At 31.6% G+C, this 26,561-nt stretch overlaps 1 protein-coding gene across 1 annotated transcript in view; it reads right to left on the bottom strand.

The window, feature by feature from the left end:
• Positions 1–26,561, bottom strand: part of LOC118194936 (hemicentin-2-like) — a 265,664-nt gene that overhangs the window by 25,877 nt on the left and 213,226 nt on the right. Inside the window, exon 5 of the mRNA XM_085810221.1 lies at positions 7,437–7,499. Within this exon, the coding sequence (XP_085666347.1) occupies positions 7,437–7,499 (63 nt within the window). The remainder of the gene's footprint in view (positions 1–7,436; positions 7,500–26,561) is intronic.

The raw sequence follows: 26,561 nt of genomic DNA, 5'->3' as shown, positions 1-26,561 counted from the left end.
ATAAATGCTCCCACCACGAAGTTCCCTTTTGACAGTTTTTGTTGAAATTGGGTCCTGGAGATGGAGCGGATGTTGCTTGGCTGGATGATGATTGCTTGTGCTTTCGGGCTACTGTGCGCTTCAAGACCCGTCTATCCCTATAAGCCAGCTTTGACTTTTGGCCACTGTTGTGCTTTGAAGACGTCGCCTTACCCTCTTTCCTGTACGCTGTCACAACGGCTGATACCGTACTCCTTGCACACCCACAAGCTTTGCTGTTTCCTTAATCGATGCTCCACTTAAACGCGCTCCAACTATCATTCCTCTTTGGAACTCTGACACGTCTGACATTTCAACTTCTCACAGACAGTTAGATGGAAGCATGTACCGCAGGTGACTGCTGTTGAGAGACTGATACCTTCCTCTTCACGCTCACTAGGTGGCAGACTTCTGTTGCAGGTGTGAAATACGTCATACTTTTTCATAGGTGTTCGCATTATTGTGTGCTCCATCTGTATATACTAGTCAGTTTTCTTTAAAAAGTCCTTCACGAAGGCACCTCTTCCCTTAGACATGCAACCCTGGAGTGCTTTGACAAATTAAGTAAAACAAACCATTCTTATACGGAATGACCCTGCTAAAAATGCCCCGCAGAAACCCATAAATTTTTTTACGGGGAATTGGCCTACGGGAACCCATACAGCTCTGCGGGTACTCGTAGGCCAAATCCCCGTAAAAACCCACAGACAGAAACCCGTACAGCTGTACGGGTACCCGTAGGCCAAATCCCCGTAAAAACCCATAGAAAGAAACCCGTACGTTTGTACGGGTACCCGTAAACCAAATACCCGGAAAAACCCATAAAAAGAAACCCGTACATTTGTACGGGTACCCGTAGGCCAAATACCCGTAAAAACCCATACAAAGAAACCCGTACGGTTGTACGGGTACACATAGGCCAAATACCCGTAAAAACCCATAGAAAGAAACCTGCACGGCTGTACGGGTACCTGTAGGCCAAATACCCGTAAAAACCTGTAAACAGAAACCCGTACGACTGTACGGATACGAGTAGGCCAAATCTCTGTAGAAACCTGTAGGCACTATAAACAAAATCCCAGTAAAAACCCATAGTCAAAAATCAGAACTTTATAAGCATATCCATTGGTCAAATTTCCATTAAAAAATGGATATTCCGTAGGTCTATGCCTTGTAGAAACCAGTACACAAAAGCATGTACACCTATACAGGCACCCATATGCCAAATCCTGTAAAAACCACTACACAAAAATCCATAGACCAATAAAGGTACCTCTTGGAAAAATCGCTGCACAAAACAGTAAACAAAATCCCATAAACAGAACCAATAGCATTATACCATAGTGGAGTATCCATACATAGAATCGTACAAACGGAATCGGTAGAACGGGTATCCATATACAGAGTCCCTATAAAAAACAATACACAAAAATAGAACTGTAAATCGAATTTCCATAGAAACATAAACCAGCAGAAATACACAATTAGCACTGATGAAATGTACATAACTAAATGGCGGAGAAACATGTAAAGTAATTTTAAATAAAATTCAATGCGAATAAATAAACATTTTAAAATATCTAGAAGCCTACGAGCCCCTGTCCTTCTTAATGCACGTCAATATCTCAAATTTTAAACAACCTTTATATAATTTTGAAAATAAAATGAATAGAAAGATAGTAACCAAAGTCATGATTCACAACCATCGAATGATATATGTACATATATATGTAAGAGAAATAAGGAATATGCAAAAGATTAAATTAGCAGCGTAAAATTAATTTTCCTTCTCTATTCTAAAAACAGTAATCTTTCTCTACTACATCATTTCGAGATTAATTCATGTCATATGACTCTTACATAATTTGATGTTGTAAAAGGAACTAAAACTCAAACAGCCAATAGTAATTTTACAGCAGAATTAACTATCAAATACGAGTAAACTGCATCGAGAACCAAAATTAACTCAGTCTGAATTAAGATTTCACCCTTAAGATAACGCATTTGCTTTTTACGCTTTGGCCTAGCTGGATTGCAGTCTGTCTGCTCCGTGTTTCATATTACACATTTATCAAAAATGTTAATTTTTGGAATAGGCGTAAATAATGTGCCAACTTGTTTGTGGCTGCAACATATTTGCTGAAAGAAAAGTTGAATTAAATCTACCTCGACTGCCAAATTTCTTATTCATTGTGGATTGGAGTTTCAACATCTCTAAGCCATCAAAATTCTTGCTGTTCATTACGGATTCAGCTGCTTGTATTCGACTACAGAATCTATTATATATATATATATATATATATATATATATATATATATATATATATATATATTAACAAGCAAGGTAGTTAGTACAATACTGTATGACCAATTTGGTCTCTCTCTCTCTCTCTATATATATATATAGTACATATCATTTCATTTGATGGTTTCAAATCGTTACTTTGACTGTATATATATTATTGATTTAATTATAAATATATACATATAATACTGCATCTCACTGCATATATTTGTATTTCAGTTCTTTAATTGGGAAATTAAACAATTGTATTTAATCACATCCGCTTGTTTACCAATTTGATACCTAATGAGAAATGTATTGCCAAAGGATGGTACTTTCTAGCATCTGCTTAAATTTTAAGTTACCTACAATGCACTAAACCAAATTAAAAAACAAAACTAGAAGAAACCCAAATTTTAAGGAAGAGAAACATTATTAACAAGCAAGCAAAGAGAATACGGGAAAATAATTAGAAACTTAACACGGAATAAATTAGAAACTTAACACGGAGTTCAAATTTAGCATACTTGCTATCCCCTTAAAGCTCGCTTACCACTGATAGTAACACTCTGCAGCTTATTATGACACGCATACACATAGATGTTTTGCGTTGAAGAAAGGATGAATCCTAGAATATAATGTAGTGAAGAAATAATAATATACAAACACTGTGTCGACCCCTTATTATAATACTTTGAATGTTACCTGTATCTCTCAAAAGATAAATGAAACATGAAGATAACATATAATAAACTTAATAATACCCAAAATACAATAAATTATATTGCAACAAAACGAATTTTAAAAAATTTACAACTCTTAACAAATACCAATTCTCAACGCACAATTCGGGAATTAAGGAAATTGTCATAGCGTATAATGTTTTATTCCGTATCTCACGTTTAGTGCTATATAATCTTCCACAGATTTTATATAAATAAAATCTATAACTGGGTATATGTAGTTCTTGATATATAATACAATAATACATATAGTACATATACTACATATAGTATATATATAATACTATATGTAGTTCTTGATGTAAAAAAGATCAACTTCCGTACTGTAAAAATTCCATCTATGTGAATAAGTATGAATATACTCATATACACATAATTATACTAAATAACTAATTTAATGAAACTAAATTCCTATAGAAAAATGGGGAAAGTGTAGAATCGCCCACTGCTTGGCGTGTTTTTAAGAATTACACATACTCGGTATCCATGTACACATCGACCTATTTTCACTTAAAAAAAAAATCCCAGAATTGCACAAAAATGGCATTCCGCACTCCTTTGACTTTATCCATGTACACATCGACCTATTTTTACTCAAAAAGTCAAAAGAAAATTGACAAAAATTCAGTTCTTTTTACTTTTGTAAAAAGTGACAAATAAATAAGTGGGCGATTCTGCACTTTAACCGAAAAAATATATAAAAATACCATTTACCTATACATATTAATAATTTATTATTACACAAGGTTTTTAATATATCATCTCAAAGGTACATAAATTTAATTAAAGCGATGCATTATTGGAATAAATTTGAGTCAGTGTTTTAGGTGTAACTTATTTAGATTTCAATGTAAAAAGAATAGAAAATGTATAGAAATATTATTTTGAACTATAAAAATTCTAAATAGTAAAATTTAAAGTACTGAAAAGGTAGCTATTGTTTTTGACAGTAGATTATATAATATAAAAATACCTCATGCTGAGCATTTTCTGAAATTACAATGCCAAATGAAATTGATATAGAGCAGTATTTAGCAATAATAACTTTTTGTAAACAAATGTAGCTATATTCGCTTAATTGTAATGACATTAATTTTAACTGCATTTGTAGAAGGCTGTACAGAAGATTTATTTATATGGATTTTCATCCGCAGAGAACAACCGGATTCTCTGTGGAAGTGCTTCCGAAAATAATGTTTAAATATTACTCTAAGTATATTTGAAAGCAATGCTATAACAGTGCCCTTATAACACTCATGATCCGAAAAGTTTTGGTTTTAATTGTCTCCTAAAAACTTTCAATTACTTCTGCAAAATTCATACCCACGTAAAAATTACTACACCGAAGTCAATGGATTATACAGCAAAACGTTCCTGAAACAATCAGCTCCACAATTCGAGATAATGCCAGTTTCCTGTAGCCTGACAAAACTATGAGTGATTTTTAAGTCCTGTTATTTAATTATTGTCCTGACAAATGTGCCATTATAAGAGGTGGTCATTTAAGAAAATAACCACTATATGAGGTTTCAACTTAATGTAATTTTGTTCAAATAAATAATTCACTTTTTATACTCCCAAGACTAGTACATTTAATATTACATAAATCTCATTCATAAATCTATTTCTATTTCAAAAGCAATTTATGAAAAACACATTTGAAATTTTCTTCATCAAGCTAATAATCATGAAAATTAAAGTATGCATAAAAATGATTATATGTGTTTTAACAAAATAGCACAAAATACTCGTATTTAACGTAAAAATGCGGTTCTAGTCTCATACTTGTAAAGAAAAATAGACCAAAAAAAAAATGTAAGCTACTATGATCATCTAAATTTTCACATAATTTTAGTAGTGGAAAAAAAGATTCCTTAAGCTTGTATGTCTTGTCTACCCCATTCAATAAGTAATAAACACATTAAATACTTCAATGTTTATTTCATTAATAAAACTTACCTTTTTTGCTCGCGAAATATAATTAGTACATTTTTTAAAACATAAAAAAACATCCTTTTTGCTCGGCCACATCACATAGTCGAAAAATTGAAAATTGAATCATGCAAGATTATTTTTAAGTAAGGTATGCTCAAATTTATTAGTACATAATATTCACGTGATATAGCAATCTACATGAACAAGCTTTAAAAAAGTATTTCTAAACTGTAATCAAAAAAATAAATTTTCCAAAATACAGTTTCAGTAGAATGCAAAAACTATATTTCTGCATCTGATCACATCTGCATCTGCACACTGAACCAAATTATCAAGTCTGAAATTGTCACTTTTCAGTCTTTAAGCACATTGTTTTTCAGGATAAAAGTAAAGATGGAAAATCAATTTCACGCACAGAAACTCCATTTCACAACTAGTCAGTTATCAGCAACGTTCTTTCAAACATTAGACACGATTACACATGCATGGCTTTAGTGGTATATTCATAGTCAGTGCTGGTATTTTATTATTTATTACTGATTTCTAAACAGTAAAACATAGCAAAATTTGTAATACAGTAAATCATAGTAAATAATATATTGCATTACTACGAAGAAAATAACATCACCATCGCACAACAATAACTAGAGCGGCGCCATACTGCATTTTTGGGAAACTTCTGAGAGTGGGTGAAGGAGCATGGGAGGGAGGGGGAATTTTTTTCCTCACGTCAGCGTTAACAGGGAGAAAAGTTTTACGATTGTGAATGAACTTGTTCTCGTTAAAGTGATGTTGGTTGATACCGGTGTTTATTTGTAATATCAGAAATGTAAGTGCTTATGTGTGTGTATTCAGAGAACCAACTCGTAGCAAAAACCGCCACCCTAAGACGACCGCCTCTGAATGAAATCAGTATTTCTGAAAACATAAGTATAATTTGGTATTAAATATTCCCTCTGTAAGGCGACCATTCACAAAGAAAATTCTGCAAGTGTGGCTGGTCACCTTAGAGAGATTCATTCCGTAGATGCAATCTCCCTAAGACGACCACCTCTAAAAGATAAACGGATCTCTGAGAACGTGAGTATATATTGGAATTGAGCATCACCTCTCTAAGGCGACCACTTGCAAAGATAAATTTTTATTTGCAGCTGGTCGCCTTAGAGAGACCTCGTTGTGTGTGGTGTATATGATTACTGTTATTGTTTCCGAAAAAAAAATTAACTGAAATAAAAAAGCATATATTTAGTAAAAACCCTCTCTAAAACGACCAGGTTACTCTGATGGTCTTAAAGAGATCATATTTTCATTCTGTTAATTTTATTGTTTACAAGAAGTCTATTAACGTCAGATAAAAAAAAATAGCATAAACCCATATAAACCAACAGAATATTTATTATTATATTGATACCAGTAAGAAAACCAGTAAAAGTCAATATAAACCTATACAAACAAGTACAAAGTTCTGCCATTGAGAAAAAAAAAAAAAAAAAAAATGTTGGTTGTATGGGTGTCAATTGATACCAGTAAGAAAATCCACAGAGATCAATAGAAACCAGTAAAAGTCAGTAGAGACCATCAAAAATTCTATAGGTACCAGTGGAAAATTTTACTGGTTTCTATGGGTCATTTTGAAACCAGTAAGAAAAACCCACAGAGACCGACAGAAACCAGTAAAATTCAATAAAAACCCATAAAATCTTATAGATACCCATAAAAAGTTTTACTGGTTTCTATGGGGCATTTTTAGCAGGGGACCTATCTGTTTTTATCTTTATCATTAAAATTTCGATAATAAAGGAAATGATATTACGAAATTAAACGGAATAATTATCGTGAATAAATTATTTCTACATGGCATTTGCGCGAATAATCATTTGCAAGAATACCTATTGTAGCAAATATATACTTTCTCACTAAATAACTGTTTACTTGTAAATTTTTAAAATATGATCTCTAGTTTATCATTAAAATCATTAAATCCAGCAACTGTCCTGCCATTTAAAAGCAAATGCTTTAATAATTATAAAGTAATTATTCCAAATTTTTATGTAACATTAATTTCTACAGGTCCTAAGAAATGAAAGAAAACAGGAAAAAAAATCTATTGGCAATAAAATAATAAATATTATTTCACAAATAACTTTCTTTTTGAAAAATTATTTTAAAAATCACTTCCTCTGAATTTGTAATTGGAATAAATTTATTGTTATTAAGAAACCAAAAAATAATTCCGTCAGTATTTTTATCGAACTGATAAATCGGTAAATAAACTATTAATCCTTATCCAAAATATTTCAAGGACAGCGGACTTATCCTCAAACTCTTTATGTGCAATAAAAGTGTCTGTTTGTCATATCCTTTCAGTAATTTACCACCCATAATTAACATTCGAAAATTAAAAGTTAAAAAATATTATTGAATTTGGAACCCTAAAGTAAAGTTAACAAACTGACCTTTAATGTTATCAGTATTTGCATCCCCTTGTGTCCCTTGAGCCGCGCTCCATGCACTCCTGCCTAAATTTTAAGATAAATTTTCAAAAATTAGAGTTTAGTAAAGATAATAATTTTATTTCAAATTTTAAAAACACCTAAATGCTAACATTTATTAAATTATTTGAAATTAATTATTTGTTATATTAAGCTTTATGTTTATGATTGTAGACAGCTTTAGAATTTGACATCAAATATTATTGATATATTTTCAAGGAAATAAAATAAAGGATGATGAATAATATGGAAAGAGCTGCTTGATTTAAGTCAGTAAACTTAAAAGTTAATTAAAGCATTACTCAACCACAATATTTATGCTCAACTTATGTGATGTATTTGTAGCGATGTGAAACGTTCGAGAGAGTATCTAGCAAATTAAACGGCCTAAATATGAATATAGTCTGGAATATAGTCAAAAGTCAAAAGTCCTGTTTCTCTTGGAAACAGTTATAAGATGTTTTCTCCCTTCTTGCAGCACTCCTCTGTGGTGTAACGGTAGCACACTTGGCCCGTATTCGAGAGGTTCATGTTTCGAATCCCGGCGATGGCACTGCACATTTTTCGCATCTCTTATTTCAGAAGAACCTAATAACTCTACAAATGGCACTCGAACTAAAGCCTAGTAGACAATGATTCATCACCACCAGAATTTGACGATTGAGTCCCCTAATCCTCAGTCACCTTTTAAAAATGGGAATATGAAAGGTAATTTATCCCTTCTTTCCGGCATGCCTTCGTGGTGTAACGGTAGCTTATTCAGCGCTTTTTCGGTAGGTCCAGGTTCGAGTCCCGGCGAGGGCATTGCACATTTTTCACAGCTCCTGCTTCAAAATAGCCTAAAAACTCTAGACAGTTTCTAAATGATATAAAATGTTTTTAAATTTTAAATGTATTAAAATATTATGTCTCTAATCAAAGGCACTATTTTTTTCAATGTTAATGATTTATAATATTTTGTTCCTGCTCTGCAGAAGATATGTTATCTAAATTAGACATGATATAATGAAAAAAGAAATTTTACCAAATGTTTTTTAAATTATTAGTACATTAGATGCACTAATAATTTCAAGTATTATTTAAATGTGTTCAAAAGATATCGAGATAATTTCAACAATAAGAATTTTTGTCACGGAAACATAAAGTGCAATTCTCCTTATTTTTGTTTAATAAAATGCTCCTAATTTTATAATATCTCAGCAGCTGATTACAATAAATGAACATATAGAGACAATGGGTTATTTCGAAGCAGAAAAGATAAAAAAGGAGCAAAGGCCTCGCCGGGACGTGAACCACGGACCTCTCCAATACGCGTCCAGCGTGCTGACCACGAAGGCATGCTAAGAAGACGGGGAGAAATACCTTACATACTACTCTTTTAAAGGACGACTGGAGATTAGAGGACCCTATCGTCAAATCCCGGTGGTGAAGAGTCATCATCCACCACCGTTTTTAGTTCGGGGGCCACTGTAGGGACATTAGATATTTTAAAACAAGAGAGATGAAAAATGAGCAAAGCCCTCACCGGGACTCGAACTACGGACGTCTAGAATACGCGTCGAGCGTGCTGACCACTACACCACGTAGGCATGCGAATAAGGCGGGAGAAATATCTTATAAACTAACTGACGTTATTTAAGAATCCAGTATGGACTTATGATCATAAACAAAATAGACAGTAAAACATCCAACACTTAAAGAAAATATTTGCCTCTGTTTCATACTTTTCATGAAAACTAACTACACATAAGTATCCAAATGAAGATTAACCAAAATTCATAATCAAACATACGATAAAGATTCAATTCATTCTTAAGTGCTGTCAAAGTGAAAACTGAAATTTTGCATGTAGTACATAATATTTGTTTTCATTTGTTTAATATATCTGAAACTGATTTTCTAGTTTGCAGTAAGTAATTTCTGCTGACAGATAGAAGAAAGACGCAAAGTATGCTTACCATATCAGATTTCTACTAATATTCTAGCTTTATTAGGCAAGTAAGTCTGAAAACATTCGAGAAATTAATGGTAGTGTACATTTTAAAACCATTTTTGAGTGTCTGACGTAAGTACGATATATTCATTACATGTTATGTAGCAGCAGACAATCATTAATCAGGTCCTAAATTCTCCAGTAAGCTCTGCAGTTGATTAATCACTAGTTGAAAATGGTTAAACAGAAAATGCCGCATGACAAAAGTTAGATTTTTAATTTGCCATGGAATTTACTGAAATATGCGAAGTTATGTAATTTAAGCACTGAGGTACTTTGAGAGTACTTATTATAAGCTTCATGTTCTTATTAAATGCTTCTAAATAGAAATATCGTATATTCTGGCGTACAACGCGAACTTTCAATTCAAAAATAAGATCGAAATATGAAGGTGCGCATTATACGCCGAGTATAAAAGTGATAGATTTAAAAATAAGGAATGAGCTTAAAATGAATTATATTTCTATATGTACGTAAATGCTGTTTATTTAAGTGGGCTCATACACCTTAAACCCCTTACGATCTTCGAATATGTGACTGTTGCAAGAATTGGGATATTTTACTTATTTTAAAAGCAATTACTTCCAACCTTTTACAGTTGACTATATAATATAGCTGCTTTGGAAACTAGTAACCGGAAAGTTTGTGTTGCCAAAAATATTTTTGTAATTTAATCCGCTTTATGACAAAATGTTCCGTCATGTTTCCACCTTGCGCGCATGATATTTTAAAAATGGCTAATGATACATATTTGAAATTTGATGGAATTCTTTATATGGGCACTATTTTCTAACTGAACCAAAATGATGAATATTTCAATATTAAAAAAATTTACGCATGAAAACATTACATATATTTTTCAATAAAATACATTTTATAAACTCAACTCCAAATAAAATAAAAATTTAACATGAAATTTTTAGAATTTTCGGTTCACAGTAGTTTAAAAATATTATAAAAGCCATATTTTAAATGTGGAATTAAATTATGCTACAGAATGTTTTAAACTGAGCTCGCAAGGTGGAAACAGGACGAAAAATTTTGTCACAAAGCGGATTAAATTATAAAAAATATTTGTGACAACACAAACTTTTTGATTACTATTTCAGAAAGCTGCTATATTATTTAGTCAGCTGTAAAAAGTTGGAAGTAATTTCTTTTAAAATAAATAAGTTATCCCAATTCTTGCAACAGTCACCTATTCGAAGATCTTAAGGCCCGTCCACACGAGTACGCTCGAAACGTAGCTGACGAACGCGCTTTTTAAAAGCGTCCAAACGAGTACGCTTGCGAAGAGTGCGTTTAACCAATACAATTATTTTGCGCAAAAATCACGTGACGCTGTGATATAGCGTCAACAGAGCTGTATCTTAAAACTTCGCTGTGCTTCTGTACGTTTGGCGGCAAGTTGTCCGAATCAGATGACTTTTTTAATAGCTGAAACTTTACTATTAAGTGCAATTATTAAGCAGAGGCAAAACCGCAAAAAATGGCAAGAATGGGTCCCAAAGATTTATTTAGAGCAATCTGTTTGTTCAAAGAGGTTTTTTTTTTTTTTTTTTTTTTTTTTTTACTGCCTCTTTTGCGAAATGAATATCCGAAATTATTAAATTCCTACTATTAGCTCACACTCTTCCTATATCTTGTTTAAATTTTCAGTACATAAAATGCTTTTTATTCATCCACTCAAGTCCAAATACAATTTTTTAAACTTGTAGTGAATGACACTTGATGTTAATACAGCTTTTTCACATATTTAAATTTTTTTAATTTTTAATTAAAAAAATTCTGTTTGTATTTTTATTTATTTATTTATCTATTTTTGCATTTTTAAAATTTTTCTTTGTGGACCTAAGTAATTACTACTTGTAATACCTATCTAAGAAATTGACTTAATTTTTTTATATTACTTGTTTTTTAATTACTTCAGGATGAGTATCAACCAGTTTGACAGACTTGCAGATTCTATATAGTATGAAAATTAGGATTTATAAAATTGGTTTGGAATACAGTATATAAAAAAGAATTAAATTACTTAATTTTGTTTGTATACACCATCCACCATATAATAAAACCAACTTCATATTTTTTTAACTCCCCTCCCTTGGTCTTTTGTTTTTCTTTTTATTTGTTTTTGAATTTAGAATGAGATTCAAACTTTGTACAGTTTATGAGAAATTATGTGCATGATAAAATATGCAATAAAGTAAAAATAAAGAGAGAATTTATAAATGATATATGATAAAGAGATGCCGATATACGAGTATTATTACATAAGGGGTTTCTATTTGCAATGCACATTTTTAAACTAAATTAAAAACAATAATGATGATGAATAAAATAAGAAATGTATACAATATAATAGGTAAAATAAGAATATAATGATGAAACACGTTTCAAAATGAGAAAAGCTAACTGAATTATATACTATCTACGGGTGAGTCTCAAACTCGCCAGCTTTCCATTTGCAAAGCAGCGCGCTGACCACTCAGCTATCTGTGAGAGCAATGCTTGCGAAAAATAATGTAATAAGTAGAAGTCACTGCAAAAATAATTTAACTAAACTTCAATAAATGATTGCTGTATGGCACACGTTGTAACTTTCCTCTAAAATTTCGTAATTGTATTTTATTGAATACTCTTTCACAGTCAATTGCTTTATTTTAGAAGTTGTTATATTGCTGAAGTTAGTTTTTGGTGTACTTAATATTGGGATATTTGTAGAGCTTTTTATTACACATGATATAGCCAATATTTATAATAATTAAGGAGAATTTTGTAAGGCAGAAACTTTGATTTCGTAGAAACTGTAATTTATTTAGGTTCCTATTACTTACGGTGTTATAAATAGGTGAAGCATATGGATATACTGGTCGGATCATTGCTTTATAAATATACAGTTTTTCCCTTTAATGAAAATTTTAAATTTATACCAATATATATGGTTTGAGAAATCTGAAGATGGCGTGAACAATGCTGATTATTTTATTGCTGTATATTATTATGATATTTCTAATCAAAAACTCATCTCTGTGTGGTTCTGACGCCATATTGAAACGGGTAAGCAAGAAGGGTTTTTGATTATGACACGTGATAAGAACTCGGTCGGCTAATGGCTATTCGCGCGCTTCGCGGGCGAAAAAGCTGAACAGGAGCGAACTCAGTTTTATGTCTTCTGCGTCACGCGAATTTACGCCGGCGTCAAAAATGTTGCGTCAACTACTTCTCGCGAGCGTACTCGTGTGGACGGGCCTTTATAGGTTTTAAGATGTATGAGTCCCCTTAAAAGAAACGACACCTTATGAACTTAAAAATGTTCATTATCGGATAATATAAAAAGTTTGTCATCTTCGTTTTCCATTATAACTTCAGGCGCATCATAGAATTGTGTTTCATCTTCACCACCATTGCTATTTTGACCTACAAACGAAAAATCATTATCATCCGTTTCATCTTTCACCAGCACCAAATTAACATCATTCTTGCTGCACTACGATTTCCATTTTCTTTCGAAAAAGGAGTTGCTTTGCATTTGAAACCAGCACTGTGTTTGCTTCTTTACGTGGAAGCCATATTTACTACTAAAAGGAACACAAGATCATCTGTATTTCAACTAAAGCAAATGCGATTTACTAAAGCCTTCGATTTTCACTTCAAAATCACGTATTCAAATGATTACACAAAAAGAAAACATCTACCTAATTCCAAGAATTCATTCAGGTTGGAAATCCAAATTATATCCTCCTTTTCTCGAAACCCTTCAACATTCTTTTGGAAAGCTGCATTGAATACAATCCACCCTCTTTGCAGGAATATTTACTCCCTCAAGCATTTAACCCCCACACATATTGTTCCCCTTATCGTTTGTCAATTCGGTATACTATTGTTCGAAAGGCTAGGACAAATCTTTGAATAAGTCACCTCAAAAGGTAAACGGATAGCACATGTATCTTTTAGGTTTCTTCGTGAAGAAGTAGGTGCGCGTTATAAGGCGAATATACCTATAAACTAAAAACAAATATGGTTTGAAATTGTAGATGCGTGTTATGCGCCTGAAAAAAGAAGGTAATTTTAATTAAGCTTATACAGAAAGTGGCATATAGAAAAGAAATACAGCTATAAATCGGGGGTTATATATTTAACAGTTAGTAATTATAAATCTGACAAAATTTTTCATTTAGTTGACTAAGTGGATATGACCGCTGAAGAATGATAGTTTGACTCAATATCGTGTTCTTCTGGTAGCATACGTTTATTATGGTTTTCTCACCTGAAATCTGGTTATGAGTCAGTCCCCTCAAAACCTTACTAAGACATCCATCCCCTTATACAGATAGGCCTAGTACGCTCTGAAGTAATCAAACAATGTAAATTAAAACTACAGATATCTCTGGTCTGAGGATGTATACGTTTCTATAACTATAATGGTTTTTGTATAATTACACGTAAAGTAAACCCGATGTGTTATTGAAATTGAGCTGCCAGTGAAGTTTTTAAGTCCTTAATTCATTTATTAGTTCCGATGAGTAAACTATAATGAATGATACCATATTGTACGGCATATGTGATGACCACTGGTTGTAATGGCAGTTGCATTACAGGGACTGATGTAAAAATTCTCTACGTGATGAGATTATATTAAAATGATGTTCGCTGACGACAATGTCAGATTTTAAATTATGTCCAAAGGAGCATTTCTTAACATTTTGTGTGTTACCCTTATTTATCAAATATCATGTTCAAGGTACTCCAACTATGAAATTCAATTTCAGTTATATCAGTTCAACAGCAATATCGCAAATAAATTTTAAAATTAGCATATCTTTAGAAATTCCGATACAGAGTCTCGCGCGCTGAAGATAAAAATGTTTTTTTTTTTTTTTTTTTTTTTTTTTTTTTCGTACAGTGTTGCCCTTGCTCGATTTGAAATTGCTTAGTTTTTTCTTCAAAAGTTCGTTGAAGTGTTACAAAATCAGAAATCCATAACAAAATAAATTTCAAATTCAAATTAGGGCTTTCGCATGCACGTATACTAAAGAAGATTACGTTGTTTAAATTTTTACGGCTCTAGGTACAGTTGTTTTATTACAATGCGAGAAAAATACATACATTCATGCAGATTCTTCATTATTTAATTTATTTAGATATAATACAGGACGATAATATTTGGTGGCAACGATTTGAAAAAGTGGACCGACATTTATAGTGAATCAACACAAAATGCAATAACGAAATTAATAGTCCTTCTGGGAAAATTGCCCCTTTGGTCTAAAAAATCTGAAAGGCTTCTGATTTTTAATTACATCCAAAGGGAAGTTTTTTTTAGCGTTTTGTGCGTTACCTTTATTTATTAAATATCACGTTCTACGTTCTCAAACCATAAAATTCATTTCAATAGCAATATCGCAGAATAATTTTAAAATGAGCATATCTTTAGAATTTACGATCTTACAGTGTTGCCATTGTTCGTTTTGAAATTGTTTAGCTTGTTAATCAATAATTCGTTACAATTTTACAAAATATGAAATCGACAGAAAAACAAATTTCAAATTCAAATTCTTCCACATCCCCATATTTTATGGAAGATTACGTTATTCAAAATTTGATGGCTCTAGGTACCGTTGTTTTATCACAATGCGAAAAACACTACATACATTCATGAAGATTCTTCATTAATTAATTTCTTTAATTATAATACACTACAACAATATTTGGTGGCAACATTTTGAAAAGTGAACCAACGCAAAATGCCAACACGAAATTGATTGTCCTTTTGGGAAAACTGCTCCTTTGGACTAAAAAATTTGAAAGATTTCAGATTTAAATTACGTCCAAAGGAGCGTTTTAATATTTTGTGTGTTATCTTTATTTGTAAAATATCATGTTCTTCGCACTTAAACCATACTATTCAGTCCAAGAGCAATATCGCAAAATAAATTGAGTTTATCTTTAGAATTTTCAATACGCAGTCTCACGCGTTGGAGATAAAAATGTTTTTTCTGCACAACGTTGCCATTGCTCGTTTTGAAATCTTTGAGTTTGTTAATCAAAGTTTCGTTAAGTTTTAATAAATATGAAATCGATTAAATCGATTCTGAAGTAGTATGAAATCGATTATAAAACAAATTGCAAATTTCGTATGTTTCCATTGTGAATATACCAGACTTTGATTTTAAAGAATTCCAAGTTAAAGAAAAATGGACGTTAAAATTTGTCAATTAACGCAGATTTAGGTTCATCTCTATTATACTAATCTATAATAAAAGCGAATGACAAAAAGAATCAAAAAATGAATTAAATCGAAAATCATCTGAAATATTTATAGACCATGGGAAAGTGTCAATATTATATACTTAAAACTCTTAACTTCAGATAGTATTTTATTATAGTAAGTTTAATTGCGATTTATTACAACGTAAATCTAATGTTCTCAAAAGAATTTTTTTAATTACGAAAAAATATTTCAGTAGAAATCAAAATAATCCTTAATTTATTTACTCTTACAAAGTTTAAGAATTTTTATTTGAAACATTTAATGCTGATTAATATAGAAAATCATACATGCATAAAGCGAAAACTTCAGTGTAAGGAAAAAAGAAAGACCGGCTTTAATTTTTTTCAATACCAAGCAGTTTTTATGTAAGGTTTCATGAAATAAGTAGTTAAGATCTTTATTTTTTTCTTCTAATATAAAGAAAATGGAAGAAGAAAAAAATCAGAAATTCAGATTTAAGTTTTGGAATTTGCCATTCAATACTTCATTTAATTTTAGTTATTTCTTTATAGGATCAGAAAAATTATTGTGGGCAATTAATAGGAAATAAACTTCATTCCGGGTTGATCTTCTATTTCTTGTTTTTTAGATCGTTAAAAAAAGTACGCGAAGGCCGACTTTGAAAAAATTAACCTCTTAGGAAAAATATGAGAGGTTTATTTTATAATTCATCATTTAAGCTGATATGATTAAAAATTATTTATGAAGATGCTACATGATTGAACCTCCGTATTAAATAATTTTTATGTTTTTTTTTTTAAAAACTACGAACAAAAATAAAGATATGTATTGAAAGCTTGAAAGCTTTTATTTCTTTAATTATTGATAATTATTTTTCTAGATTTTTATTGAAGTAACAGAACAAATGTTCTTTTGAAATCATTATGCATATTAAAAATTTGATTCTTATTCATGTTGTATAAAGACCCTTAAATGTATTTTGAAATAAGCGCATTATATTTATTTTTAGGTCTCTTAATTATATTAATGGAATAGAACCTCACTTTTCAGCGGCTTTAAAGTACTTGAAAAGGTTTATTTCTATATAATAATTATTAAAAATGATGAAAAGTACGAAATAAAGGAAAAGATTACCAAAAATAATACACTAGCCGGCAAGCCCGACAGATAAGCGGGCTGCGGCCAAATCAAAACTTATATGTTTGTTCTATGTACACCTGAAAAGAAAAAGAATAAAAATATTTCAATATAAATGAAATAAATTCATTCTTTCTAAGCAACATACGAATTCGTAAATATTTTTTGTTGCCAAACCAGGAAACAAAATCTTTTGAAACTTCAGGTTAATTCATATGAAGTCATGATTGAAATTTAATGTAATATAACAACTTATCCTCAATATCAATAAATGAATTAACGTGGCAATAACATATTGTGCCAATTACCCTAACCCGAAACAAAAACGTGAGCCAACAGCAGCTATTTATTTAAAATGTTGACATTAACGAAAAATTTTCTACTTAAATGACGTCACATGAAACCGCGTGCTTTCTTCAACGTCCGAACATAACCTTATATAGCAATAATATAACTGATATTTCGCAATGCTATTTTTAGTCCAAAGGGGCAATTTGACCAGAAAGATTATTAATTTTGTTTGGGCATTTTGCGTTTTTTCACTTTCTGCGTTGTTTCACTTTTCATATTGTTGCCACCTAATATTATCGTCCTGTATTATGTTTAAAGAAATTAAATAATGAAGAATCTGCATAAATGTATGTATGTTTCTCGAATAGTGATAAAACAACGGTACCTAGAGCCATCCAGTTTTGAATGATGTAATCTAACTGCGAATATGAACATCTAGAAGCCCAAATTTTAAATTTGGAATTTGTTTTATGATCGATTTCATATTTTGTAAAACTTTCATGAATTTTTAGTTAACAAACTCAAGGATTTGAAAGCGAGCAATGGCAACGTTGTACAGAAAAAAAAAAAAAAGCATTGCGAGACTGAATATCGGAAATTCTAAAGATATGCTCATTGTAAAATTGTTTTGCGATATTGCTGTTGAACTGAATTTTATAGTTTAAGTGCGAAGAACATGATATTTAATAAATAAAGATAACACACAAAACGTTAAAGAAACCTCCTTTGAATGTAATTTAAAATCTGAAATGCTTTTAGATATTTGTTTTCTTTCATATTTTGTAAAACTTACAAATTCTTTACTAAAAAACTCTACGGTTTGAAAGCAATCAGTAGCAACACTTTTCGAAATAAAGCAGATTTTTATCTCCAGCCTACGAGACTGTTCCCACTCAGAAAACTGAGGACGAAAATTAGCGTTTTCGGTGTTTTCTCAGCTAAAAAAATTCGTACGAATATGAATATGAGAATGGACGAAATGACTTCCCACAAATTTTTGGAATCCGGAGGGGGGGGGGTACCTCTTTCGAAACTCAAATCTTCGCCGTTCCTAAGAAGATAATGCCACAAAATAGGAAAAAAAAAAAAAGAACTAATAGACGCGCAAAGAGATTTTTAGTAGTATAGATACCACATGTATCAGACTAAAGTAAATTTATTTACATACCATAATCCTAGTTAGCAGCGTATTTCGCAGCTAAATATCGCCTCCTATGCTGCTGCAAATTACTGTTCCTGTATAATTTCCTTACATGCATAGTACAATAGCAATTTATAATGAAATAAAATATAGTTGAAAATGTTCAATAAATGCATAGCTCATAAAATGCGTAATTTCGATAAAATGCACAGTTCATTATCATTTAGTAAAGAAATAAAGTAAATTTCAATAAATATAAAATATATTTGAAGTTTTTAAGATAATAAAGGCATTATCGTAAACCATTAAAGAAATGATTAAATTTTTCTTTCAACGAAGTTTTAGAGATATTAGAGAAATAAAATGAGTGCATGCCCTTACGCAAAATTACAAAATTAAAAATCTTGTGATAAACTACGATAGAGTTCTTCGGCATTATTGGTGAATAAATAGAGGATATAATACCTTCCGAAGAATCATTTCAAGTTAAAACACACTTTGTGGTGTATCTTGATGACATTGTTCTAATTTCGTTTTGGCATTTTGGGTCGTCCACTATAAAAGGGCATTTCATTTTTCAAATTGCTGCCATCAAATATTAGAGCCCATGCATTACATTTAAAGAAATTAAATAATGAAGAATCTGCATGAATGTAGGAATGTTTCTCGCACTGTGAAAAAACAACGGTAGATACAGACATCAAATTCTGAACAGCGTAGTCCTATTCGAATATGCGCATCTGGAAGTCTAAATTTGGAATTTGTTTTATTATCTATTTCATATTTTGAATATATTTAACGAGTATTTGATTAACAAACTCAACAATTTCAAAGCGAGCTATGACAATACTGTTGAGGGGGAAAATTATCTCCAGCGCGCGAGACTGTATATCAGGAATCCTAAAGATATGCTCTTTTTAAATACTTTGGGATATTGATGTTGACTTGAATTTAATGTTTTAAGTGTATTATATTTAATAAATAAAGGTTACACTAAAAAACGTTAAAAAACACCCCTTTGGGCGTAATACAATATCTGAAAGCTTTCAGGATTTTATTTTATTTTTTATTTCAGAACAAATTTGTTTGTGAGACCTCGATGCTTATGCCATCGCAAATAGCTGCACTGGATGAAAGCATTTTTGAGCCTCTATCCACTGTCTGTTAGCTTAACTTAACTTCATTTGATGCACTGTTCAGCTTTTTCAGTTCACATGTGAAATTGGTACGTTCTACCTGGTGTAGATTCTGCTATATGTTTAAGGTGGTGTTTGATGAAGGTAAGGCACCCCTGTGACGATACACTTCTCTTCTTGTGGAGTATGTGAGCACTTTACTAGTGACACAAGGGTATAGTACCAGTGGATGCAGAGATGTAGAGACATTAGGTATTGTTTTGGAAGCAGGCAAGATGAAAAATTTGTAACCGCTTTCGCCGAGAATCGAACCACAGACATCTGGAATACGCCCCAGCTTGCAGAACAACTACACCACTAAGGCTCGCCATGAAGGTGGGAGAAATACCTTATATACTCCCCCTTTTAAAGGGCGACTGGGGTTTTTAGGGGACCCAATCGCCAAATCCTGGGTGTGGGAAGTCATCATCCTCAACCCTTTTTAGTTCGGGCGCCATTGTAGAAGCATTAGGATTTTTTTGGAGGTAAGAGAGATTGAAAAATTAGCAACGCCTTCGCCGGGAATTGAACCATGGACATCTAGAATACCGGACCAGCGCGCAGAACCACTACACCACGAAGGCAAGCTAGGAAACTGGGGTACTTTTTAAAGGGCAACTGGGTTTTTTAGGGGACCCAATCGCTAAATCCTCGATGTGAAGAGTCATCATCCACAACCCTTTTAGTTCGGGCGCTACTGTAGAGACATTAGAATTTTTGGAAAAGCCAGAGAGATGAAAAATTAGCAAAACGCCTTCGTCGGGAATCGAACCACGGACCTCTGGAATACCGGCCCAGCGTTCAAAACCACTACACCACGAAGGCACGCCATGAAGGTGGAAGAAATACCTTATAGAGATGCAAATGCTGATCACGTGTAATACAAGCCTCGCATACATAACATTTGAAAGTTGTGACGTTTACGGTCATGGTAGTTTTTCACTATTCGTGGATCGCGATGGTTTAAACCTTTATAACGAAACAGATTTAAGTATATTTCCGGCCACAGTTTCTGAAAAATGTTTGGATTAAGAAGAAAGCGAATTGTTAAACAATATTTGTTACACTAGCTACGATTTATAAAAGAATTCTGGGTGACAAGTATCAATAGTTTAAAAAATTTCAAAAGCATGTTTTTTAACGAACATTTTCGAAATTCTTTGTTTGAGGTAATTTATTAATTTGCCCCGTATAGCAAAGTAAGAGCGACTGTGTGAATGAAACTAAATATTAACCTGTTCATCTACATAATTTCTAAATAAACTCAAAGTTCCTAAATTTAAGGAGTATTCTTGAACTTTCATAATTGAGGGATGCAATTGTTTCTCCTGTCTCACAAAAATATATATATTTCCAAAAGTTTACCTTCTTTATTAATTAAGTTCTTTTTTAATAGTTTTCAAGTTATATAACAGAAATTATATCTTTACAATGTTTTATAGCAGAAAGTTTGACGTTTGGTACCAGAAATTATATCTTAACAATTTGACCATAAAAATGAATTCAGAGGATACCCGAAATTTCAAACCTTTGCATGCTCAAATAATTATCTATTTCTGTCGATAATTTGTCGAACAGGTAGAAACTAAGTAACAATGAGTGATACAAAACCAAATTTCGAAATTGTATAATTTTGTATCACAGATGAATTTTATTCAAATATTAGGAACTAAAATTATTGAAAACTCGCTACGCAAAGATGATAAATTTGAGAAATGCTCTATTGTAGTTTAAATAAATTTAGAATTATTCTTGAATTTTACTTTGAAAAAAATTCCCTTTGAACTAAGATATGCATAGACGGTAAATCATTCATAAAATATTTTGCTTTGCATTTCTAAAGCCCAATGAAAAGAAGAAAAATAAATGTCAGTCTGAAAGCGAGTTCTTATGCCTTTTTCTTTCCTCGCAAGCCATACAGTGCTTTTTAAAGTCAAGAAAACACAATAGACGTCTCAATGCACTCGAAAAACCTCGCTGTAAGTTTGCAAACATCAATAATTCTGAACTGCTGAGAACTTCTCAATTCGAAATTATTTTAGATATCAATAAAAAATGGTTGAGAAATTTAAGTTGATTGAATTTGGTATCTTTAGAACGCATCTCAGACCAAATATCCTATTCCCTGATTTAATGTCTCTTGAGCACTAATACTGAAGATTCTAGTTGCATGATATACAGTTGGATCATAACTATACTGGGAATGAACGATTAGTTTAGATACTAATATTGCATAATGGTAAATAAACAAATGTATCAGCATTAAACAGTCTGGCTTATATTCGTAGGCTTGATATACGCAGAATTCATATGGTACAAGATAGATTCCACGCAGAACAGACTAATGCATAATTCAATTGCAATGTAATTAATAATTAATGAATTACATTGCATTTGAATTACTTAAACTTGTAATTAACATGAAACTGCGGCTACATATAATGTAATTGATTAAAAATTCATTTATATAGTGATTGAATTACTTACATTTATATTTAGAATGTAATTTCGTCTACAATTCAATGCAATTACAATATAACTGTACTATTAATTGCACAATTACAGTGTTATTGAAACTGCACTTAATTCATTTACAATGCTCCTGCAGTTACAATAAATTCAATTACAATACTGTCTATTTTAAATTATACAAATAGAACATAATTGTAATTGCAGTTACTTCAATTCCAATGCAATTGCAATTGCACGATTTATACATTTACATTAAAATTACGATTTAAAATTACGGCAGCAATAAAATTATAGTCACAGTTCCGCTGCATGTACATTAACTAAAATTACGTGCAATTACACTTAAATTTATTAATTAATACTCGTGGTTTATTACATCTTAATGAAGATGCATTACTTATGATTTACATAAAATATTGCCCGAGGAAAAAAAAATTGTAGACACGGTAATGTCTAGGAAATTGATGGACGAGATGAACGTAGATAACCTAGAAGCAGCTATCGGGAAGTGTTTTCAGTGCGCGAGTGTTAAGATTTGAATTAAACTTTCATATGCGCTCGCACAAAAGTAGTTCCTCAGACTATTATCATTTCGTAAAATATCATTTAGTTTATCTTTGAAACTTAAGCTATCTTTTATTGACTGCACAAAGTTAGCATCACATTGCAGTTACTTTATAACTCGTACTATAACTAATACAGTTATAACATAATAGCCTTTAGAACTACAATACAACTGAAAAAGTAACTAAAGTTTTCGCTTAGCAATATCGGAGTTGCTAAGACTTTTTTTATAACTATTCATTGCAAATATGATTTATATTTAATAAGGCCTAATTCATAGTTAATACTGTTATTAAAAATTGCAGTTAGCACATAAATTAAGAAAGATGATCTCGGATGGAAAATAATGCCATTTTTCTGCCAGCAACCATCATCTTCAGACATTTCTTCGTAATAATATTGTGCTCGCCTTTTTCTACCTAAAGCTAAGGAAAACAGTCGGGGTAGGTGTACCCACTTAAAAAATAATAAGTTTTATTATTCATTGAAAATATGAGCTATATTTAATACAGAGTTATTGCATAGTTAAAATCATTCCTGAAATTTAGAGTTCACACCATAGTTATGCAAGATGATCTCAGATGGAAGATAAGATAATTTTTCTGTGTTCAACATTTATCAGCAGCACAACGGAAAGATCGCTATCATTATTGAATCGAGACCCTGGTCTAACTTCCGGCGACAAGCTGGCTGGGTAGACTTTTTTTTTTCTTTCCGGATCCTATTGTGAATACCAGATAGTTACCTTTTGAATGTCTTCCATGAAAGCATCTTTCTTCCTTAGTAAGTTAGCCTTTGCATACTTTGCTATAGCACATGGTTTCTCAACCGGTGGTACGCAAGAGAAAAATAGGTGGTACGCAAAGGAACAAACTACATTTAACTCTTAAATTCAAACATTAACTACTTTAACATCCTGTTAAAGTTTTTTCTATAACAGGCATAAATTCATGTAATCTGAACTTTGTTCAAGAACTTAGCAAAATATTTTCACAAATATTCTTTTAGTTATAGATATAACAAAATTTGTCATAAATGATGTTCTTAAAGGAGTAATAGAAATGGAGTACTACAGTATGTTTCCCTAACTACTTTGGCTTGAGAGAGAACAGTAACTGTGAATGTGGGGAGGAGAGCTATCCAGACCATTTTGTGTTCTCCTGCCCACATACAACACTTAACAGCCTCAAGAACCAGGAGCCAGATTCTAACCAAATTGGTTTCAAAATCTACAAAGTAACAGAGTTGCCCAACGGAACCTGAAAACAATAATTGACTAATGTACTAGCAATTACTCTTCTGACGCTGGAAAACAGAAGCCATAAAAGTCTACTATATAAGCTAGTTCATTATGTCAGCAATAGGGTATGTGGTATGTATGTTCAATATGTAATTTTGTACTTAAGCTGTGCGAGGTTTTTATACACAAAGTTCGTACTGTATCTTAATGCTGTAATGTATCTGTACATGTTTATATCTTTTATTTATGGTACCTAATTTATACTAGGGATCACGCGTACCTTAATGGTTCATGTAAACTTTAACTATCATGATAACGAATATATATATATATATATATATATATATATATGTATACATAAATATGAGTGAGAGTATATATACTTTTAATTTGTTTCGGAATATATATGTATGTAAGTGTGTATATATCTGTATCTGAGTTGGTATTTATATGTATATACATATATTTTGATTGTACTTTTCTTCAAGTGGCTTTTATGCACATGTATATTTCTTTTTTGCATTTTATAAATGTCGTCTGCTCAGCCGGGGCTGCCCAGGGCTGCAGCCTGACAGCTAGTTGTTGACTCCCGCTGAGTTGGTAACCAATTCTGCATGGATATATCTATACTTAGGTCGGAAGCCAACTCAGCGGTTTACTCCCCTAACCACTACACCGTTTTGGTGGCACTAAATATCTTTACATTATTATCATTCATGAACTTTTAACGTATCTTCTCACTTCTTTTTGCGTGCCTTCACAGTGTAACTGGATAGCACGTCCGTCTGGCAATCGGAAGGTCCGATATTCGATACCCTTCGAAGGGACTGTACATTTTGCAAGTCCTGCTTTGAGGAAAAAGAAAAATAATAATGACTCCACATACGTAAGTTTTCCAAAAATAGAAATTAAAAATTTTGATTTTAAGCATCGGAAATCTGTTTCTGCTGAAGAAGAAGTAATATTTAATCTGTAATTCTTATACCGGAGTATAAAAATATACGTACAGTGAAATACTACAGTAAAGGAAGTAAGTAATATTTTGTGTATAAAAATATTTTAAGAATTACCATTTGTCTCAAGTACACTTTAAATCTCTTTTTTACTCTCTATTTATATATATAGGAGTTCATGATAATTGTATGTCTATTATTTTTCTCTAACCATAATTTCCAAAGCAAAATAACAAAATTAACTGAACTATCAACCATTTAAAAGCTTAGGGCATTTCTAATTCAAATAAGCATGCATTTTAAAAATAAGATTGCACAGGAACTTAATGTACTTTTAAGTCACTTTAGCGCTCAGATCTAAGGGTTAAAAATTTCTTACATTGCTGAATCAAATTTTACAAAAAACAGTCTAGTTTAATACCATAGAATATAAGGAAATCATTCCGCTTTTGGTTTGCTGTTTCATTCACTAAGGCTCGTTTAAACTATAAAATAAAATGAGCATTCTCATAAATGAAATAAATCTAAAGCTAAGTTCGATCATATGTACTAGTATTTCGTTTGATGCATTACAAAGTTTTGACATTAGCCTAAAGGAACGGTATCCCAGAAGGGCTACGAGTCTCAAAATGGCATTTCACTATAAGCGGCGGATCCCTTTTTAAATTGTTGTCCCCAAATATTTTCGCCCTGTATTATATTTAAAGAAATTAAATTGTGAAGAATCTGCAGGAATATATGTATGTTTCTCGCATTGTGAGAAAACGACGTACCTAGAGCCATCAAATTTTGAATAACATAATCCTCTACCGGAACATGGGCACTTGGAAGCCCGAATTTTTAATTTCAAATTGGTTTTATTACCTATTTCATGTTTTGTATAACTTTAACGAATTTTTAATTAACATACTTAACGATTTCAAAATGCGCAACGGCAACACTGTGGGAAAAAATATTTTTACCTCCAGCGCGCAAAACTGTCTAAAGGTAAGCTGTTTTTAAATATTTTGTGATATTTCTGTTGAAAAGAATTTTATGTCGCTTAACTGCCAAGAACATGATATTTAATAAATAAAGGTCATATACAAAGCGTTAAAAACGTTCCTTTGTGCATAATATAAAATCTGAAAGCTTATACTAAAAGCACAGAGAAAATCAAATAAAAAGACAAGCTAGGCCATTTAAAACTTAGTATATAAGATAATTATAATTTTAAAAAAATATTGCAGCTCTATAATACATGATTGTTTTTACAATCAGTTTTTAAATGCAAAGGGAGTTTTAAAATATATATCTGCTCTGAGAGACTGTTAACAATTTTTGCATGCGTACCCTAAATCTGTTCTGTGTCTGTAAAAATATTTAATCGAATTTAGCTACACTAACGTAAAGTACCGTAATTCATATTTTTTTTTAATTTATTCATTGACTTTCAAAAACCAGAATATAACTGATCAATAGAAAAGTTGATAATAATTCAGTTTCCCAATGTTTTAGTTATTTTTATTAAATCTAGAAATTATCGCAAATTTTGCGAAAATAATTCTGATAATTGGAAATTATAATTGCCTAAAGAATGCCTGCACTGAGCATTTCATCATAATAAACTTGCAGTGAGAAAGAAATTTATGTGACAGTCTCCTCCTTTTCCAAAAAAAATCAGTATTATGCTTTTTTTTTACAAAACCAGAAGGAACTTGAAGCATACTGCACTCGTAAATAGACTACATTCTCATATGACACAACATTTAGGCAAGATTCCAACAATTTTATGGCAGGATATTTAGGCACTATTCCAGTAATCTTAAAATATTTGTTTTACTTTTCTCTAAAAGACCTTAATGCGATAAATATACTGCGCAACGAAAACTGAATGGAGAGTTGTATA

Source organism: Stegodyphus dumicola, chromosome 2, assembly GCF_044657685.1.
Source record: "Stegodyphus dumicola isolate Sdum_Otavi_A_Nest chromosome 2, ASM4465768v1".
NCBI lineage: Eukaryota > Metazoa > Arthropoda > Arachnida > Araneae > Eresidae > Stegodyphus > Stegodyphus dumicola.
This window is presented reverse-complemented; position numbering and strand designations above follow the sequence as displayed.